The sequence below is a fragment of the Episyrphus balteatus genome, chromosome 1, assembly GCF_945859705.1.
Source record: "Episyrphus balteatus chromosome 1, idEpiBalt1.1, whole genome shotgun sequence".
NCBI classification, from domain to species: Eukaryota; Metazoa; Arthropoda; class Insecta; order Diptera; family Syrphidae; genus Episyrphus; species Episyrphus balteatus.
Window position 1 is genome coordinate 152,676,945 of NC_079134.1, and position 19,992 is coordinate 152,696,936.

Sequence of the window (19,992 nt, forward strand, 5' to 3'; positions counted from 1 at the left end):
GTGAGGTGGTGTCTGACATGAGTGACGACAACTTTGAATGAGAATATGGAATGAATTTGACTGAATGAAATGATTGAATGGTTTTTTATTTTAGGTTGGCTGCAATGACAATTTTTAAGTTTGGACCGGGAGGAAACGAAACATGGGCGTGTTCGGGAATGAGGATAATTTGCGTTCCGCAATTTTCCCTAAAACTGAGTACGCTTTTTACGTATTCGTTTGCGGTTCCCTTCGGTAGAACATTCTGAATTGAACAGCATTTATCGCATCTCGTATCGGTTCGATATCGGTATCATCACTTCATCACCACGACGCAACCAATCTGTTTATGGCCTTTGTGTTAATAGTTGATATTTAGCTTAAGAATGTACAAAAGTTTTTTGGTTTTTCAAAAAATTAGTTTATTTTCGGTGCAAAATTTTCAACACAAAAAAAAGCAGAGAAAACGAGGTTTGAAAATCACTCTCGAAAATCACTCTAGAAAAAATAAATGAAAAATTGTTCGACATGGTTGTATTGAAGTGTTAATATTTCGAGATCTGCGCGTTGCACTTTTGAAATAAAGGTCTCTAAAGAATTGTGATAAGATTACTGAAAGAATATAAACAAAAAATTACCCAAGTTTTGTCTAAAAATTTGGAAAAAAATCAAAAAAGTTTCCACGTTTGATTAAAAACAAAAACGAAAAAAATTCAATATAGCTACCTTTAAACTCTTATTACATGAGAATGCCGCAACTAATTTTAATGTTTATGACCTTAAAATGTAGCTTAGATTATAGAAATTGTTTTTGGTTTTTTTCAAAAAAAAAAAAAATTAACACCCTTATACCAATGTACGAAACATACTTAAAATACCAAACATACCAAACGCATCAAAGACATAAAATATACGAAATGTACGAAACACACGAAGCAAGCGAAAGTAACGAAAGTAACGAAACATGCGAAACACCCGAAACATACGAAATATGCGAAAAATGCGAAACATACGAAAGTAACGAGTAACGATATTATTGATGCGGGTACTAGTATCAAAAGTAACGTATACATGCGGGTATTCATTTTGTCGTTACTTTTACAGCCCTAGTGATGATGGTTTTTGAAAATTTTTGGATATTTTTTGGAAAAGCTCTCGTCAGGATTTTATTTGTGGCTAGGTTAATTAATTTCTAATAATAAAATGATGAAGTTGAATTTAGAGGTTATTTTTTTTTCTAATTTCAATTGTTGAGGGCTTACAATCCAAATTAAAAATATAATAATTAGTTTAAATGTGGTGTGATTAGCTGGAAATTGCGCCCTTGTTAATGAACTTTTATGTATGTAAAATACACAAATAACATGAGGAGGGCAAAAGGTCAAACTATGCTGATATTGTGCAATTTTTAAAACAATGAATTTTTGTTAATGCACTCATCCTTGTTGTTATTTGAAGATTTCCGATGTTGACATAAGATTTTCAAATAATTTGAAAAGTATATTTTGGTTTACCTAAAAAATTAATTCTAAATTTTATTGAACATTGAAATTTTTCATTACTTATATCAAGTTTTCTCATATTTACTTAAAAACATAGTTGGCAACCATATAACAACAAAATATTAAACTATTGAAACATAAATAGATGAGATATCAAAATTGTGTCAAAATAATTTAATAAATCCATGAAATAGCGTAATAAGAGATCTAAAAGTGTTTTTTTACTAATTTGACACTTTTTGGACTTTGATTAAGAAATGTTTGATTTTTTTTATGGAGTATGAATCTATGAATCCTTAGATCCAACACCTTTTTGACAAATAAAATTGATTGTGGTGCCATCTAGCGGCAAAAGCCATGAACAGTTTTTTTCACGTTTTAAACTCATTCTTATCCGAAAGGAGTGCCATTTATATTTTCATTGTTTTATTTTTTTTGTATTCTTGCCTATAGTTGCTCCAAAATGTCTTCCCTTTGGAAGATTGTCTGATTAGGGAAATGACCTTGCGTTCTAGGTTAGATACTAAGTATTTTGGTTTTGACTTTAGATTTCCTAGAATCAGCAATGGCCAGGGTCTCTGTATGTCGTCCAGTTGATTACAGTCAACCACCAAACAACTTTGCTTCCATAAGACTTTATAGAAGCAAAAATGTCAGTAACGAAGTGCATATACGATATATCTGCATGCCTTATATATTTCATAATACAGAATTTATTAATTAATAATTTTCACAATTATGTTATCGATAGTTTCAGTTTTCGATTTTTTGAACTATCGATAAGTATCGAAAATTATTGATATTTTTTTCCCGATGAAACATTTTACAGTACAGAAACTAGAGGTTGTCATTTTCTAACGATCAAGTTATCGATAGTTTCTGCTATCGATAATTGAATTAAAATTTTCGATAAAATTTCGTTAAAATCGTAAAAAAGTTTCATAATCATATTTATGATAGTTTCTGCTATCGATACTTGAATTTAATTTATCGATAACTCTTTAAAAATATGTATCGATATTTTTTCTCAAATGAAAAAAATTTCAATATAGTAGGTAATCATTTAATCATTTAAAATATTGAAAACCCAATTTTCCCATCCCACTATATACTTGAGCATTCTCAAAGCTTATAAATCTTGAATCGCATAAATTTAATTCTCCTTAACCTCTCTCATCGATATAATGAAACAAACGAGTTAACTGACTTTTGATATTATTTTTTTTTTCTCTTAAATTCATTGATTTTCTTTCAAATACAAAAAAAAAAAAAATCAAAACTTAATCCTCTCGCTCTGAACATCACGAAGCGGAGGTGTATTGTACAATATCTATGTGTACGTGTGTACTTAAAAAGTCCTTGAAATATAAAATATTTTTTATGTAAGAAACAGACTAAGTGTGGATTAGCGAAGGCAACAAACCCATCATCATCATTAAATACAACTACTATTGCTGTGCTACCTACTACTGCATAATGTTATACCAATAATGGAAGGATGGTATATGTGTGTAGGTTTATAATTCCTATAAAAGGGATTCGATTAAAAATCATTGCATAAGTATCAGGATGAAGGAAGACAACAACAAAAAAAAGAAGTGGGTTGTGCAAGCTCAAGTACCAGAGTATAAGCTCACGATCAATTCATATTTAACCGATTGGGGAGAGGATGAATAAAAAGGCTTCTTATAAAATCTGAAAATCCTTTAAGGGGTTACACCGAGGTATTCAACAAAAATCTTACCTCCTCCCACCCCCTTACCGTTATCATCATCCAGAGGATATATTTATCTCTCTCTCGCTCTTTCTGAACAACCATCACCAAAACGAAACGTGAAAAAAAGGTCCATGCAACATAAAACGAAGAATGAAAAATGCAAATACTCAACGCAATCCTTGTCAATCGAAAGCCGAGAATCGGAATTAGTATAGGAAACGCGCAAAAAAGGACTTACAATCTATATGAGTGAGAGGGGGTAAGAGGATACTTTCGGCCGACGAACAATGACTGAAATATTCCACGAATATACGGAGGGTTAAAAATTATGCCTTAATGGGAAAAGGTAAAGGATTAACGATTTTAAGGGATTACCTCGCTTTTTCCGTTTCTCTGTGCACTTTTGGTTCTCGAAGTTGTGTATCGAGTCCCTGGAAACACTTTTAGAAATTTCAAAAACACGAAGAAATCAAGAGCTCTAAAGGGGGTTATTTGTGTTTAGAAGAATTTGTTTATGCCTCTCAACTTTGGACAAAGCTAAATTCGGTTCAAGTAGGATTTCACTTTTTGGATAAAACAGATTTTTTTTTTTTGTTCAAGGAGTTGAAAATACGTCCTTAATTTTTGTTTTTTTTATTCATCCTGACAGGAATGAATTCATTGGCAAAAGGGTTAAATTTAACAACAAGGGGATTAAGTGTTGTACACAAATATACTTTTGAAGCTTGTCAACTGAAATTTTGTTTTAATTTCAAAAGAAACTATAAACTATAAAAATAAAAAAAATAAATAAAATACAAGTTTGTGTCATAAATGCTTTGCTTTAATTAAACTGAGGCAAAACTTATTATGAAAATCGTTTCTTAAGACACCCAAACTACTATAAGAAAGATGATGTCTTATATAGTTTTTTTTTTTTTTATTTCTTTTAATCTTTTTTTTTTTTTTTTTTAAGAAAAAGGGGGTTTGTGATGAAAACTGTGTATATAAAATAGTAACAACTACTTATCACAAAGTTGTGTGTTCCTTGCAACACTTTTTGGGTGCGATAAAGTTCATAAGACCTACTTAAGACTTCATCTTCATCTTAACAGTCTACATTCTTCTATAGGAACTATCTATCAGTATACTATCATGCGTTATACTTGAAGGACTAAGATAAAACTATAAAAGTGTATGTAGACATAGTCATAGGTTATATAGGTTTTTGAAAAAAGACTTTGCTCTTTTCTTTGGTTGAAGAGACTTTAGAGTTTTAAAATTAATCGCAAGTCATAATAATCCTTTTTTCGCATGTATTTTATTATACTTAAATGAATCTGTTGGAAAATGTATGTTTGATGGAAGAGAGTTTAAAAATTAATTAAACATAACATAAGCAAGCATCTGAGGGTTTAAGGATAAAATGTAAGAAGTTATGAAATGCTTCATTTTGTGTTACTCTTAAACTTTTAAATACTTTTTTATTTTTTTGCAAATATTGAATAAAACTTGATTTTAAGGACAACACAAAATTAAATGACACAACTTTATAAAAAAGGAAGGATTAGTTCAAATTTTCTTCAACTAGATAAATGACTAATAACCTTCTGAGACCTTATTAAAGCCATCAAATTTAACAAATTATGCTTGAAAAAATTTTCCTATTAACTATTTGGACCTCTTTAGACAATAAAATTAACTTGAAAACAAAAAGAAAATCGCATATTTCCAGTTTTTTTTTCTAAAAGAAACACTGATTGAATCTTGAGACCTCCTAATGATCGTTCTTAGACAGCATTACAATTAACTATTATATTAAAGTTGCTTCAAAACAGTTATATTTTGTAATATCATAGAAATTCATCTTAAAAACTAAATTAAATTCATAATGATCCTGGGACCTCTTCGGGACCCAGTAAAACATAATAAACCTAAAAGTTAGACTGCAAAAGAAGCAGATAACACTTCAAAAATCCAGATCTATCCTAGGTTTCTTGCAAAATATTATAAAATTTTGATTAATTCTTGGGACCTTATAAAAATAAAAAAAATCATTAAATTCGATACAAATAATGCATGACTTATAATACAATACAAATGATCCTGATTATTTGAGAGAATTTGTATGAAAGAAAAATACACACATATTATAATGTTTTATTCTTAGAAAGTTACAGTAAAAAAGTATATACATATTGATTTCTGAGAAAAATAAGGAAAGTGACTTTTTTAAGAATGACCACAAACCACCAAAGTATCCAAGTAATCCGAAAAATCTAAGTATTTCCTCAATTTTCTTCTAAAATATAAAACCTATTTATTCTTGGGACCTCTTTAAGAACATTGAATAATTCGATAATGGTCAAAAAATATTACTTAGCTAAGAAAATATATAGTGAAAATCTCTGTTTTGTTATAAAAAAAAACCATAAAATAGAAATTAACTCTTAGGACCTCTAAGGTTAGCAAACAATTAAAATCTGAAAATGATACTACTGGATCAGTTACGGTTACATACATGGTTCCTTTAATTTTTTAATTTTTTTTTAATGAAATGAAATGTGGCTTGATTTTGACTTTAAGACCTTAGGTTTTTTTTGTCTAAATACACATTTTATCTGTAGAATCTTACATAAATGCAGGCTCAAGTATTGACGTCATAAAAGTACAGATATAAAAATAAGTTAAGTTTCCTGAGTCCTGTGAACTAAAGAAATAAATTCGTAGGGTCTTAAGTAAAAATTTGAATTTTGATTTTGGTGCAAGATGGATGCCATTTGTATCGAATGAACCTAGACTACTTATAGTTGAAAATGGTTTAAAAAAATTTCCATATTGAGTTCTAGTGAAAATATTAATTATGAGGTCTCAAAAACAGCTTAGTAAATGAAGAAAAATTTGTGAAAGAAATTGAGGAAGTACTCCAGACTTAAAGTTAACCTTTTACCAAAATTTTAAGTCCGCAGTATCTCTTTATATTTTTTGGGTCCTAAAATTGTGATCAAATATCTTATGGAGTTTTAAGATTCCAATAACGTTTTAAAACAGAATTCAAGTTCGTTAATACCAAAACAAAAGAAAAGAAATCAATGGTAACTTCTAAAAGGTATTGAACTCGTGGCACATCGTTCCAGGATGTGGCAACACTCAAAATTCCCACATTCCCATTATGTTGATAGTTCACTATCCCTCTACTCACTCGACACCTAACTTAAGTTACTCTTGTGTCCAAAAACACATTCTTTCATCGCACTCTTGACACACAACACAGACAGGTCCTTCGTCCTTCTGTTAAAGGGATGAAGTTCGTGTGAAAATATGTGTTCAACTGTGTGCACGTGTGTCTTAGCATGAATGAACTGCAAACGGTCAGTAAGCTTAAAAGGATTTATCCTTTGGATTTCGATAAAGTAAATCTGCTTTCATGAATCTTTCTTTGCATACAAAAAAGACAGACAGTTTTTTTTTTTTTAATAAAATTCTTTTCACTTTTTATTCCTTTTTGATTGAATAGTGATATACCTCCACTCCAATAAATATCCTTTTGACACTATATAAACAAGACTTTTGTGTTTAATCAAATGATTTTTTCTTTTTAATTGCAGACAGAGTAAAATTACATTGTATTGTGGAATCTGTTCATTCATCACAAGCATCTTTAGCTAACGACACGAGGAATGCTTACAAAAGACGTCCAAATATTGAATCAGATTGTTGTGTTGATGTGGGGACAGCAACCCTTTGGAAAGATATTGTTAATACAGCTCTACAGAATCTTGGTTATTCGCTAGAAGTAGCAAGTACAGCTAGAGGTATGTTTTCTATTTTATTTAAATTTTATTTGAAAGAAATATTTAATTAATTACATTTTTGTTTTATATTTTTCCTAGGTTCACTTGTAATTAAAAATTGGAAACCAATTCCTTTGGAAAATATTTCCGACAATCCTGTGGTACAAGTTGGTGATATTTTAGGCGAACTGGCATCTGTAATTACGCTAAGGATACTCATATTGCGAGCGAAATCATCTCCTTTCGGTGAAATCAAAGATAAATTACTGAGATTGTTGGTATTGCAATCGCATGCTGTACTGAGATCAACTGGATGTCCTTTAGATGAGGTGAGAATTTTTGTAAAAAATTAATTTAAATATCAAAATCATCAAAGTGAATGGCGAAATTTTTTGGTATTTTAATTTGTTATTCAAATGCAAAGAGTAAACTGCGATGAAATATTTTTGGAATTTTCAGTTGCTTTGAATTAAATCATTGAATTGAAATGAATTAAAAAAAAAAATTAATGAGAGTTTTCAAAATAAACAAATCAGAATTTTTGGTGCAATGGTGAATGAGAACTAGGTAAAAAATCACAAGAAGTTGATTTTTTTTATTAAAATTGTAAAGGTCATTTTCGAAGTTTTTCTGAAAAATTTTTTTTTGGTATATTGCTGGTTGAAAATTATAGGGTTGCCGACTTCGAAAACTTCGACAGGCAACTTCGATACAGATATTTCTAAGTTATTGCATTTTTTTTTTCGAAAACGATTTTCACTATAAAATTTCTATCTGTCTTTTTACAGAAATTACAATAAAATTGAATTAAAAAGTATTTTATAAGAAAATCCAATATCGATAAAACAGCGCACAGTGGTTCTAATATCCAAAAGTCGTTGGAAAACACACAAAATCTGATGTATTATTTAAATACATAAAAAAAAGTTTCAAAAAAATTGATTTTTCAAAAATTAGTAGGGCTACAACATATCACTTTTATATGAATTTATTTTTGTCTGGTCATTACTTTATTTTGGAATAACCTGTGAAAAGTTGTCATAATTTTAGTTTTTTTATCAAAGTTTAAAAAATTTATTAGCAACCCTATTTTTAAATTTTTGTTATTGAAACCGGGAACAGCTTTCAAAAATTCAACCGTCGTTAATTTTAATGAATCTATTTGTTCTTTTCTTAGCCACGATAGCTCAGAAAAAGTTTTTGATTCATTTAAATTATTTAAAAATTATTAAAGTGGCCATAACTTTTAAAAAAAAAAAACTCAACAATATCGCCCCTAGTTTTTGATTAATCGAAGCAATTGCCATTTATTTTATGAAAATCAGTCCATTAATACAGTGGTGACGAAAGTCCAAAATTTTAAAAAATAATTTTTTTGATGTTTTTTGCGTTTTTTGGCCATAACTTTTTTTTAAGACAGATAAAAAAAACTTAAAAAAACCACCCATAGATTTTTATAACACAAAGCGATTGCCATTTATTTTATGAAAATCAGTCCATTATTACAGTGGTGAAGAAAGTCCAAAATTTTTAAAAATAATTTGTTTGATGTTTTTTTTGCGTTTTTTGGCCATAACTTTCTTGTTAAGACAAATAAAAAAAAAATATCGCCCCTAGATTTTGTTTTAATGAGTTTTGCGATTTTGGTGGCTGTCCAAACCTCAGCAGACACATTGTCTACAAAGTTCAGGATCATAAGAAAAACACAGCCGTTTTTTCTACAGTTGAATATTTTAAAGTCGTTCCTAGGTTCAAAAAATTGTTTCTGAGAATACTCAAAATTTTCGGATATCTAAATAAGTAGCCGAAAAAAAAAGATCCAACCTATATCTTAAGTTTTTATATTATTTACAAGACGTTCGTCTTCAAACCATTCTTCCAAAAACTTTTATTTTTAAAGATATCGTTTTTGAAACTTATTTTCAAGAAACTCATTTTTATTTCAAAAATTATCCTAAAATTCCGAAACAACTCGGGAACAAACTTGAATAAATTATCAAATTTTCGAAAAATTTTCAAAAATTTGATTTAAGCGATAAGACACCGTTTTTAACCTTGCCTTTTTGCGAATATTGAGTTTTTGAAAATCGCCTGAGGGTTTTAAAAAACTGTTCCTAACAATACTCCATAATGTTTAGAACTCTAAACTCAATATTTTGATTTATTAACTTTTTCGAAATATTGTTACAACTTTTAAAAACTGTTCTTAGCATTGTTCCAAAACATTTGTATTTTTAGAGACATCACTTTCAAAATTTTGCTGTCAAAAAACTCCCAAAAAATATTTGAGATTTTTTGAAATAAAAAAAAAAAAACTGAACAATACGTAAATTTTGGCAAATATCATTTTTTACGTATTTTCATATTATTCATTCATATTAGAATTTTTTTCAAATTTGCAAAGGTGGAAAGTCAAGCAAAACTCTAAAAGACTGCAGACTTGTAGCGTTGTATAAACTAAAACAAAATAAAACATCATCTTAGTTAACCCATTTCAAAGCTTACCTAGGTATTTTTTTTTTCAAGTGTTTTTTTTTTTTTTAATCCTTTTTATAGCTCTATCACACCTGATGCTTTATACATTCATTAAACAACAGGGTTTAACCGTTATTTCACGCATATTATTCCCTCTTTCGCACAGACAATAACACAAATCTCTGTTTTAATAATAACCCGTACAAATACACACATGTTAGAAATAAAAAAAAAAACTTCCCTTTGTCTAAGACGAAGACGAGTAAAGAAAGGATTAAATTTTGAACACCTTTTATAGTCCCCATATGTGGAATAAATCCGCCATTTATTTCTTCTTCCAACTGAACGATTAAAACCTTCTTTCATCTCCTCTAAAAAAAAAAACAAAAAAAAATAAACAAAGCGAATAAATTGTTACTTTGGGGGTAGGTAATTCTTAAAGGTCTTAAGAAACATATGAGTTCTTAGTCAAATTATCAAACAAATCTATTTAATCCTTTTTTTCTAATTGCATAGATAATATTTTTTATTGTTGTTGTTTCTAAGATTTGATTTATAATTCTTCGCAACGTTAAAAGACAAATCAAATAATTTGCACCCTGTCAGTCAAATACTATTAAACCCCAACCTCTAACACCTTCTTCTAATAGGGATGAAGACTATTCACAAAGCCGTCAAATAAAGAGGCCGATTTAAAAGGAAGAAAATGCCTACACATGAGCTCTAGACGAACACCCTTTTGAATATGATTATTAGCTACAAGTTTTACATCACACAACCATTCGAACTCATATAAACTTTCATAGAAACTTCGTATGTGTATCTTTTATCTAATAAATATGCGAACCTGAAACGCTTATCCTGATCCGATTAAGAATAAGAAAATGTTCTCTATACTATTTTTGGTCGTCTCTGGAGCTAAAGCATTTATTACAACACAAAGGTTCTTGTTTGTATGTCTTTAAAATTTTAAACCATTTCAGAATTATTTTTGTGTGTGTAGTAGAGTTCAATCTAAGGCAGAAAACTGTATCTTATAAAGGTGGATTGAATATTTTTGAATAAAATAATGTATCTCCTTTGATAGGGTATTTCTTCTTGTCTTCTACACAGGATATGCCCTTACTTTCTACTTTTAAAGATACACCTGCGATAGTTTTCAAAACGCAATATTTTGATCCTTATACTGAAGGATTAGGCAAAGAAACGAATATTATAATGAAAGTTTCCTTTTTGCGTATAAATGGGGGTGACATTTGACGGATTTTTGAAGCACAGACTAAAAATCATATAATATTATATAATATTTTGGTTGACTGATTAGGTGTATCTCCTTTACTCATATACAAAGGATAGACTCTTTCATCAAAAATTGATGGTAGATATATATTTTGGAATCCTTTTATGGTCTTAAAATCCAAAATATCATTTCTTTTGTGTGCATGTGAGTAAAGTGTGTAACATGCGAATATACAGAAGAAAATAAGTACTTCACTTAAGCCGAATTATTATTTTAATAAGATACTTTAAAATTAGAGAAGTTTCAAAGTTGCTATGTTTTAATAAGAGAGAAAGAGAGAGTAAAAAATGGAGGTTGGGTGCAATGGTATAGACGATGATTTTTGCCAAAAAAAGGATTAAAACCTTTAGTTTGAAAAAAACTAATAAGAATATGTTGTAGTTTTTTGTCAAAAGGAATAGGTAAAAGAGTAGGTAAATTTTTCTCATACATAGTATATTCACAAATTTGTATTTTCTAAGGATTTCTTAATTTGAACATTAAACTCTATTTGTTTTTTTTTTTTTTTTTTTTTTTTAAGTCTACAAGTAGGTAGTTTAAAATATGTATCTACTTCATTAATGACAACTCCCACAAAAAAACGCTTTTCGTCGGTGAAACCAGAAAAGTGTGTAACTCCATTTTAGCAAATTTTATAGGAGAGCAAAAAAACAAAATCGTTTTTGAGGCATTTGTATGAGTTTTCATTTTCTAATTTGCTAATAAAATAAAAACTATGAACTTTAAGGGGATTCTGAGTTTAAGGAACAGTAGATATTAGGTTTGTCTAAGAGATGGCATTCAAATCTAATTTTCAGAAAATTTGGAGTTACACACTTTTCTGGTTTCACCGACGTTTTATAAAACTACTGGCTCGATTCTACCAAAAAATTGTTAGTAGATATTTCCGTAATACAAAAATTCAGAAAACTTAAAAAAAAATGTAAGTATAATTTGTTATAATAAAATAGGACACCAATTATTTTAATGTTAAGAAAACGGCCCAATGCGAAAAATATTTTATTTTTTCTCCAACGATTTTGATTAAAAATACATGTACTGTTGCATAATTAAAGTGATACCTTTAAATGAAAACAAAATAAAATGCACGACTGGGTCGCACGAACTTGCTCTTAGAGTTAAAGTTGCTTAAATTTTTAAGACTTTTTATATAGAAATTTGGAAAAAAAATAAAATTCGTTTTTTAAAAAAATAAAATAAAATCTGAAACTAAATTGCCCTCCAAAACAAGTATGCAGTTTTGATTGATATATTAACGTGCATTTTTAGAAAAAAAATTTTCGAAATCGTTAGAGCCGTTTTTTAAAAAACTAATTTTTTATAAATAATTTTTTGGAAAAAAAGTTTTAAAATAAAATAGGTATGCCATTTTGTAGAAATCACTAATCAACATATAAAAACAAAATTTAAAAAAAAATTCAATGTCCCGTTTTCAAAAATTTGATTTTTCAAAAAAAAAATTTCAAAATTTTTTTAAAAATCCAAAAATATCTTTTTTGAAAATTTTATTTCTGGTTTATATTCAAATTACATAAATGCTTCTTCACAAAAAGTTTCGTTGACATCGAATAAGCAGTTTCCGAGATAATCGGATTTGAAAAAAAAAAAACGGTTCTATGGCAGGTACCGTTAATAATGATTTAAAAAAAAAAAAAATTTCATTAGAAAATAGACCATAGCTTAAAACTAACACTTGAATTTTTTAAACAAAATCGTTTTAGCCGTTTTCGAGATATTTCAATTTTACTAAAATCGGTATATGACAAGTACCGTTATTTTTGGTCCAAAAAAATTAATTCCAAAAACCCCTCTGGAGAGTCGTCAAATAACGCTACATACCAAGTTTGACATTAATCGGTCCATCCGTTTAGGCTGTAGCTCCTTATACAGACAGACAGACAGACAGACTGACAGACAGACAGACAGACAGACGGACTTCCGGGACCCACTTTTTTGGCATTGTCTATCATCGTAATGTCATGGAAAAATGTTATCTCAACTTTTTTTTTTTGTACGAATGCATAACTTGATATATAGTACGTATATCGCAAGTATAAACGGGAGTTTCTGAACTAAAAAGCAAAATAGTTTTTTAAAGTTTATGAACAAAATTAAAAACAAATTTTGTATTCCATTTTTTAACAATTAAAAAAAAAAGATTAAAATAACACCAACGATTACCCATAAAACAATTAAATTTTCTACTTTAAAAATGAAAAAGTTCTAGAAAATCATATTTAAAATAAGAATCCATAATATGGATGCTATGCAGCCAAAATGCACTAAGTCAAAAAGCATAGTTTTGAGTAAATCGATTTTTAAGATTATTTCTCTTGTGAAAATTCAATGTTAGATAACTATTATTTGTCAGATAGTCACTTTAAACACAAACTCAACATTTTGACATTAGTTTATAAAAACTTTTTTGGTTTTTGAAAAACCATAATGATAATTATGTGAACAAAAGTAGAAAAAGCCATGACTTAGTGCCTTTTACCTGTAATGATTTGCAATTATTTGTTCGTAATCAATACTTTTCTGAAATATGAAGTTAAAGGAAACAACATTCTAGCACAAAAGTAAAGACAAAATCTCAATTATACCTAGTTAAATCAGAAATTTTACAACGCAGAACAATTAAAAACAACTAACTAATAAAAGAAGGCTTTAAAAGTGGAAGCAATTTAAAATAATGAATAATAAATTATTCAATAGCTCTTTCATCTAATACATCTGGTTCTGGAAGGAAATTTTTTGTCTAACATTGTGATGGTAATGATGAAAACCAAGAATGAAAAATTTCAGGAATAACACCTTTCTTACAAATGAGGCGTTCAGAATAATAAATGGGTGAAGTCCACTTCTCTATACATAAGTCGGATTTTTAAAGGTCTTTAAAATTAAGGGTGTGGTTCTATATAAAATAGTATACAAGAAAAAAATTCTGGAGGTTTACAGCTACTAATCTGTGAAACCTTTATTTCAAAAGTTCCTTTAGTTCTTGAGAAAAGGCTTTTCAAAGTTCAAAATAATGCACAAATTTTAAATGGACTTAACCCATTATTATTCTGAACGCCTCATATATCAATCAGGTCTTTCTTCTTAGTTGTGCTTATTTAAGAGGTTCGGTGTACCCTGTACAGTCTTGGCCTTTTTTTTTACCGGCAGATAATTAGGAACAGGGTTTCTTTTTCTTCGAAAGCTCTTAAAAACGTTCAAGCTTCGAAAATTGTGGTCAAATTCATGTTAAGTTTGAAGTATTCCCGGTTTATTTTTTTCGTATTGAAAATATTTCATTTGAAGCCAGTTAAGAACGAGAATTCTCATTCATTTTTAAAAGGTTATTAAGATTCATAATAGAAAATTCAAGTCGTCTTTACTCGCTGATAAACTTACAATTTGTATTAATCTATTTACTTTTGATCGTTTTTTTTTTCTTACATTTACCTCACAAGATACTTTGTAAGTCATTTTTCAAATTTAAAAATGTTGTTTTGAAGACAGGAAAAATGCACTAAGTCTCATTAATGCTTTCTTGCTATAAACTAGTACTGATATGATTTTTCTTGCGTTACAGGTAAAAAGCACTAAGTCAACTTAGTGCGTTGTGCCTTTATTAAAGTTGTTTTTTCTGACTTCGTGCAAAAAGATACCTAAATAGTTCATAAGTACGTCAAATATTTTTTAGTGTGGTATTTCACTAGAGCGATATCATCATTCTGCACCGTTTTGCATTTAAATCTAAAAATCCTTAAAATATGACTTAGTGCGTTTTAGCAGCATACCGACGGAACAAAAAACCTAAATTAATTTAATTTAGCTCAACAATTGAATTGTAAGTCGAATTTGGAGTTGCATTTTTTCACAATTTTGAACTTTGAAATCTGTCATGCCTACCCTAGGACCCAAGGTTCTTTTTTTAAATAATGAAAATTAATAACAATTTTCAAAAACAAAATTTTTGGATTTTTCAAAAATGTTTAAAATTTTGTTTGAAAAACTATTTTTATGAGAACGGATGAATTTTTTGAAAATTAGTTTTTATGTACCGATTGATGGTACATTCCAATTTTTTTTTTTAGTTTGAAAATTTTTATATAAATAAAAAATGATAATTAAAAAAAGGATCTAAAACTCAAGGAAAAATAAAACGTAATATATGAGGCTATTTCAAAAATAGTGGCGTAACCCATTTTTTTCAAAAATGAGTTTTTTAATAAAAAAAATTGATTTATGCAGATGGCACTCAAAAAAGTGTTGTTTTAAAAAACAATGTTTCTTAAATCTCTAGTAGCTCGAAACTGAATTTTATGACTTACGCCACTATTGTTCTCATCATAGCCCCATAATGGAATCAGGGTTGTAAAAATATTAATTTAAACAAAAAATGCATTTGAAATAAAAAAAAAAAAAATAGTTGTTGCAACTGAAAAAAATTTGCATTAAAAAAATGTATTGCAAATAAAAATAAAAATTCGACCAATATTAAAAAAATATTTAATGCACACATTTTGTATTCATTTTTTTTATTCAATGCAGAAATTTTTTTTATTTGCAACAACAATTTTTTTTAATGAAGAATATGATTTTTTACAACCCTGAATGTAATACGCTATTACAAAAAAGTTGTTTGGTTATTTTTACTTATTTTCAAATATAAATTTCTTGCAATAATTCCAAATTTTAAGGTGAAGAGAAATTCATCTAAGAAAAAAAAAACCATTTCAAAAGATAAAAAATTCTTGGCTCATTTAATTCGTTGTTGGCATTGCAAAGACAAAAATTTTATGAAAGTTCGTAAGGTTTATGAGTTTTGTCACGAATTTTCCATTTTTCACAAAAAAAAACCAGTTAACCTAAAATATTTTCATATAATGCTAAAATTCTTGGTTTCTGTATGAAATGAAATACTTGAAACAATTATTTTGACTTTCTGCCATTTTTTTGTTTTGTACTTTTATGATTTTTCATCTTTTCATTAATAACAAAAAAAAAAAAAACACCCTTTCGCTCAAGATTATTATTTAGGTTCTTAGTTCTCAGAACAAACCATTGAATATATTTTTGAACTGGATGAATGAAATGTGAAATTCTTACCGATCGTAGTGCTTGAAAGTTGAAATTTCAAATGTCCACAAAAAATACAGTTTTTTGAATAAGGGTGACACAGGGAAAAAGCGGAGGGAGGGCTTAATTGTTGCCTTTTGACTGCAAGGTGCATTCAAAAATTTTTACTGTACAAATATTTTTCCAAAAACAATTTTTGAGCAACTCGAATCCAATTTGTATTAAGTTTCAATTTTCAAAGTTATTCAAATAAGAATGCATCTGAACTCAACTTGCACTTTTTGTCTTCAGTTAATGATCTTTCTCGAGGGTTTCAATAAAGACAAAACGGTCCTTAACCTGCATGATGTTATTTCAATGCCATTTGAAATGAACAGTTACAATCCCGTTTTTCTTTTCTTTCATTTCAACCTGCCTATTATACAATTGAAAACTTAACTTCCGCCCTGATATGTACATCAACACTTACACAGTTTTTTTTTCTTCTCTCTTTTTTGTTTCCAGGTTATCCTTTCGCAAATCTGTCGCAGTTCATACCAAAGTTCATATGATTATACAGGAGAAATTTCCGACGATTTGCGTCGCAAATTCGACCAGTGGTGGAGCAATCAGCTTTCACCACAATCCCCCATAGCACCGAAAATGCTGCCCTTTATGGCTGCTGCAGCAGCAGCAGGTGCACCCCATCAACCGTCCGGCATGGACTTTAGTACCGTTGGTCAAATGGCAGCAGCCGCAGCTGCTGCACGCAGCTTACAGCAGCACCACTCATCCAGTCGTGACAACCTTTTAGGCGATAGCCATCAACCACCACCACCGCCGCCACATCATCTTCATCCCAGCATGATTGTCCATCCAGTTATGCATCCACATCCGATGCATCCGCATCATGCCTCCTATCCGACCAATCAAAAGACCCGCATGCGAACCAGTTTCGATCCCGAAATGGAGTTGCCCAAACTGCAGAAATGGTTTCAAGAGAATCCCCACCCCTCACGGCAGCAAATACAAACCTATGTGATGCAATTGAATTCGCTCGAGTCACGACGCGGCCGCAAGCCATTGGATGTTAATAATGTGGTCTACTGGTTTAAGAATGCACGTGCTGCCCAAAAACGGGCCGAAATGCGTGGCGGTGTTGGTCAAATGCCTGGTGCAGGTATTGGAGGTGCGGGTGCTGGCCATTCGGCCAATGGATATCTGAATCATCATGCTCAGCAATTGATGTCGCACGATTATCTGAAGAGTCCCATGAGTCTAAAGTCGGAGGATATTGATACAATGTCACAGCATTCGGATGATATGGATGATGACCAACAAAGTCGACCAATTTCCCCTCAGCTGCCATTGTCGTTGACCATGCACGAACGTAATAGATCACCTGAAGATGAGAGATCTTCGTTGGGCAAGGAAGATGCTACGAGTAATCATAATGGATCGTCGTCGGTGGAGAGGAATAGCCATTCGGTGGATGGAGGGAATAATGAAGACCTGCCAAATGGAAATACAGATCGTCATTCGGATGTTGAAACGCATTTGCAACATGGCGAAGCTAATAATAATAATACCGACAGTAGCAATAACAACAACAACTCCCATAACAATATCAACTCAAGCAATCGAAGCCTAGATGAACGCTGTGAATCACCAAAAAACTCACCCAAGTCCGATGAGGATCTTGATATGGATGATGATGATAATGACACCAGTCAAATGGAAGGTTTTGGTACACCTTCACCAGATCCGAGAAAGGATATCTTTTCAATGGTGCCAAATGCCATGTTTCCACAGTCACTTATGTACATGAGCCATTATATGCCGGCTTTTGGACAGCCCGGACATCCGCATCATGGAGGCGCTGGCATGCATCCATCGGTACCAATGGGAACGGGTAGTCTAAATTTATCAAACTTATCCAGTGAAGAGAGAAGGAAGAGAAATCGAACTTTTATTGATCCTGTCACGGAAGTTCCGAAGTTGGAGCATTGGTTTTCGTTGCAAACGCATCCGTCACACAATATGATACTGAAGTATACCGAAGATTTAAATACAATGCCTTATAGGTGAGTTTTGAGATATTTTTGTTTGATTTTTGAAAAGATTTTGGCATACACTCAAAGAAAAAATTTTAATTCTGAAACTTTGTTTGGACATGAATATCTACTCAGTAATCACTTTTTTTGTAGTGCTTTTTTCTGAGTTTTAACATTTTCTTAATTCCCTACAAAATGAAATGCAACACTTTCTAATTTTAAATAACGGTTAGAAAGATATTGCGATTTAAGGCACTTTGGTCTTTGAAAAATAAAAAAAAAATTTAAAAACCATTTTTACCAAATAAACTTTCTGAAAGCATTATTGATAGAAAACGTCGGAGGTGTGGTGAAATTCCATACTAAGAAAAATGCAAAAAGAAAATTAATCCTTTTAACTATGTTTGGGAGATAAATATCTTCTCAAGGATAACTTGTTTTGAAACGCTCTTTTTTGAATCGTCATTTTTGAATCTAAATTACCTACAAAATGAAATGTAGCACATCCTTATTTCAAGTAATACTGTCAGAGATATTTTGTTTCAAAGACATTAAACGTCTTAAAAAAAAAATTAAAAATTAATTTTTACCAAATCTTTGCCTTAGGACTAAATTTGAGGAAAAAAAAAAAAAACAGCTAAAAAAGGTTTTTTTTTAAAAATAAATTTTTTTAAAAAAGGAATTGGAGTTTGGAGAAACCAATTCATACAAGTAACCGTTTAAGAGATATTGTTTTTGAGTCTAGAAAAACAAGTACAGAGTTATTTCTTTTATTTTATTACGGTCATTTTGTGAAAAAAACGGGAGTCAAAAGTTGTAGGTGACGAAATATTTTTCATAAAATTATCGGAGATTTTCTTAGTAATTAAGGTCTTCAATGTCTTGGAATGAAGATTTTCTCTTGTGTATCTTTCTAAGATCCATTCTATCTTTATAAAAGAAACTGGCTAAATTTCCTACAAAATTTAAAAAAAAATCTTAAAAATTGATTTTAAAAATCACATCTTTAGAAGTAACCTACTTGGGTGAAATAAAGACTGGAGGAAATTTTTGAAGCTGAAAAAATATTTTTTTTTAAGATATCGGAGATTTTCATTGTGTTTAAGGCACTCAACAATGTTTGGGGATCAATATCTCCTCTTTTTCAACTTTCTATAAAATATTCTTTCTTTGTATCTTAAACCTTTTTAAATTTCCCTCAATAACAATAAAAAATGTGTTTTTATTTTCTTTTCAGACAAAAATTTCCCCGCCTAGAAAGCAAGAACGTCCAATTTTGGTTCAAAAACCGTCGCGCCAAATGCAAACGCCTAAAAATGTCCCTCTACGATTCCCCCCAATGTGGTCAACTTGGAGGTATGAATTCGTTTGTACATAAATACGATGAACGAGATTGAAATACGGCATCAAATGGTGCCTATCAAGTACCATCATCTTCTGCCTATGGTCCATCATTATTTTATCCCAGTATAAGTCGATAATGATATTGAATTTATATATTTTTTTTGTTGTGTCAAAAATTCAGAACAATAATGTCATATCACAAAAGGATTAATCCTTGCCATTTCTTTAGTTCATCGAACGGAGATGAATACATTTATCCTGAAATTGAAAATCAAAAATTTGTATTGTCACGAAAAAATAAATAAAATGAGCATGAAAAATTAAATATTTTAATACAAACAACGCACTTATATATAACTTTTTTGCAATTATTAAAAAAATTAGTCAAAATAATTAAAATTAAAAATTTAAATAAAAACAATAAGTTTTTTTGTTCTTTTTTTTATTAAATGATAAAATTTATAAAACTTCCAAAATCCCAGTTAAATAGTTTGTAATAATTCGTATTTTTTCTATTATTAAATAATAAAAAAAAAAAAATGTATTAAATTTTATAAATATAAATATAATACATTTCCTTAAAAAAAAAAAAAAAATATTATTAAAAAGAAATAAAAACCAAAGATTAAATAAAATAAATAAGAAAGGTTTTTGGAAAACAAAAATCCAAGAAAAAATTAACAATAAAAATATAGTTTTAAGTAAACCAATAATAATATTAGAGTTAAATTTAATTAAAAAAATTATTTTAAGCTACAACAAGAAATCAAATGACAAAAATAAAAAAAAATTTAATCACTGA

The 19,992-nt window shown here is 29.5% G+C and overlaps 1 protein-coding gene across 2 annotated transcripts in view; it reads left to right on the plus strand.

The window, feature by feature from the left end:
* LOC129913045 (uncharacterized) overlaps positions 1–19,531 on the plus strand; it is a 131,079-nt gene extending 111,548 nt beyond the window's left edge. For both annotated transcript variants that reach the window (XM_055991418.1, XM_055991429.1), the window contains 4 exons: positions 6,786–6,992; positions 7,071–7,300; positions 16,318–17,876; positions 19,084–19,531. In XM_055991418.1, the coding sequence (XP_055847393.1) occupies positions 6,786–6,992; positions 7,071–7,300; positions 16,318–17,876; positions 19,084–19,243 (2,156 nt within the window). In that variant the 3' untranslated portion in view covers positions 19,244–19,531. The remainder of the gene's footprint in view (positions 1–6,785; positions 6,993–7,070; positions 7,301–16,317; positions 17,877–19,083) is intronic.
* Positions 19,532–19,992: the final 461 nt, after the last annotated feature.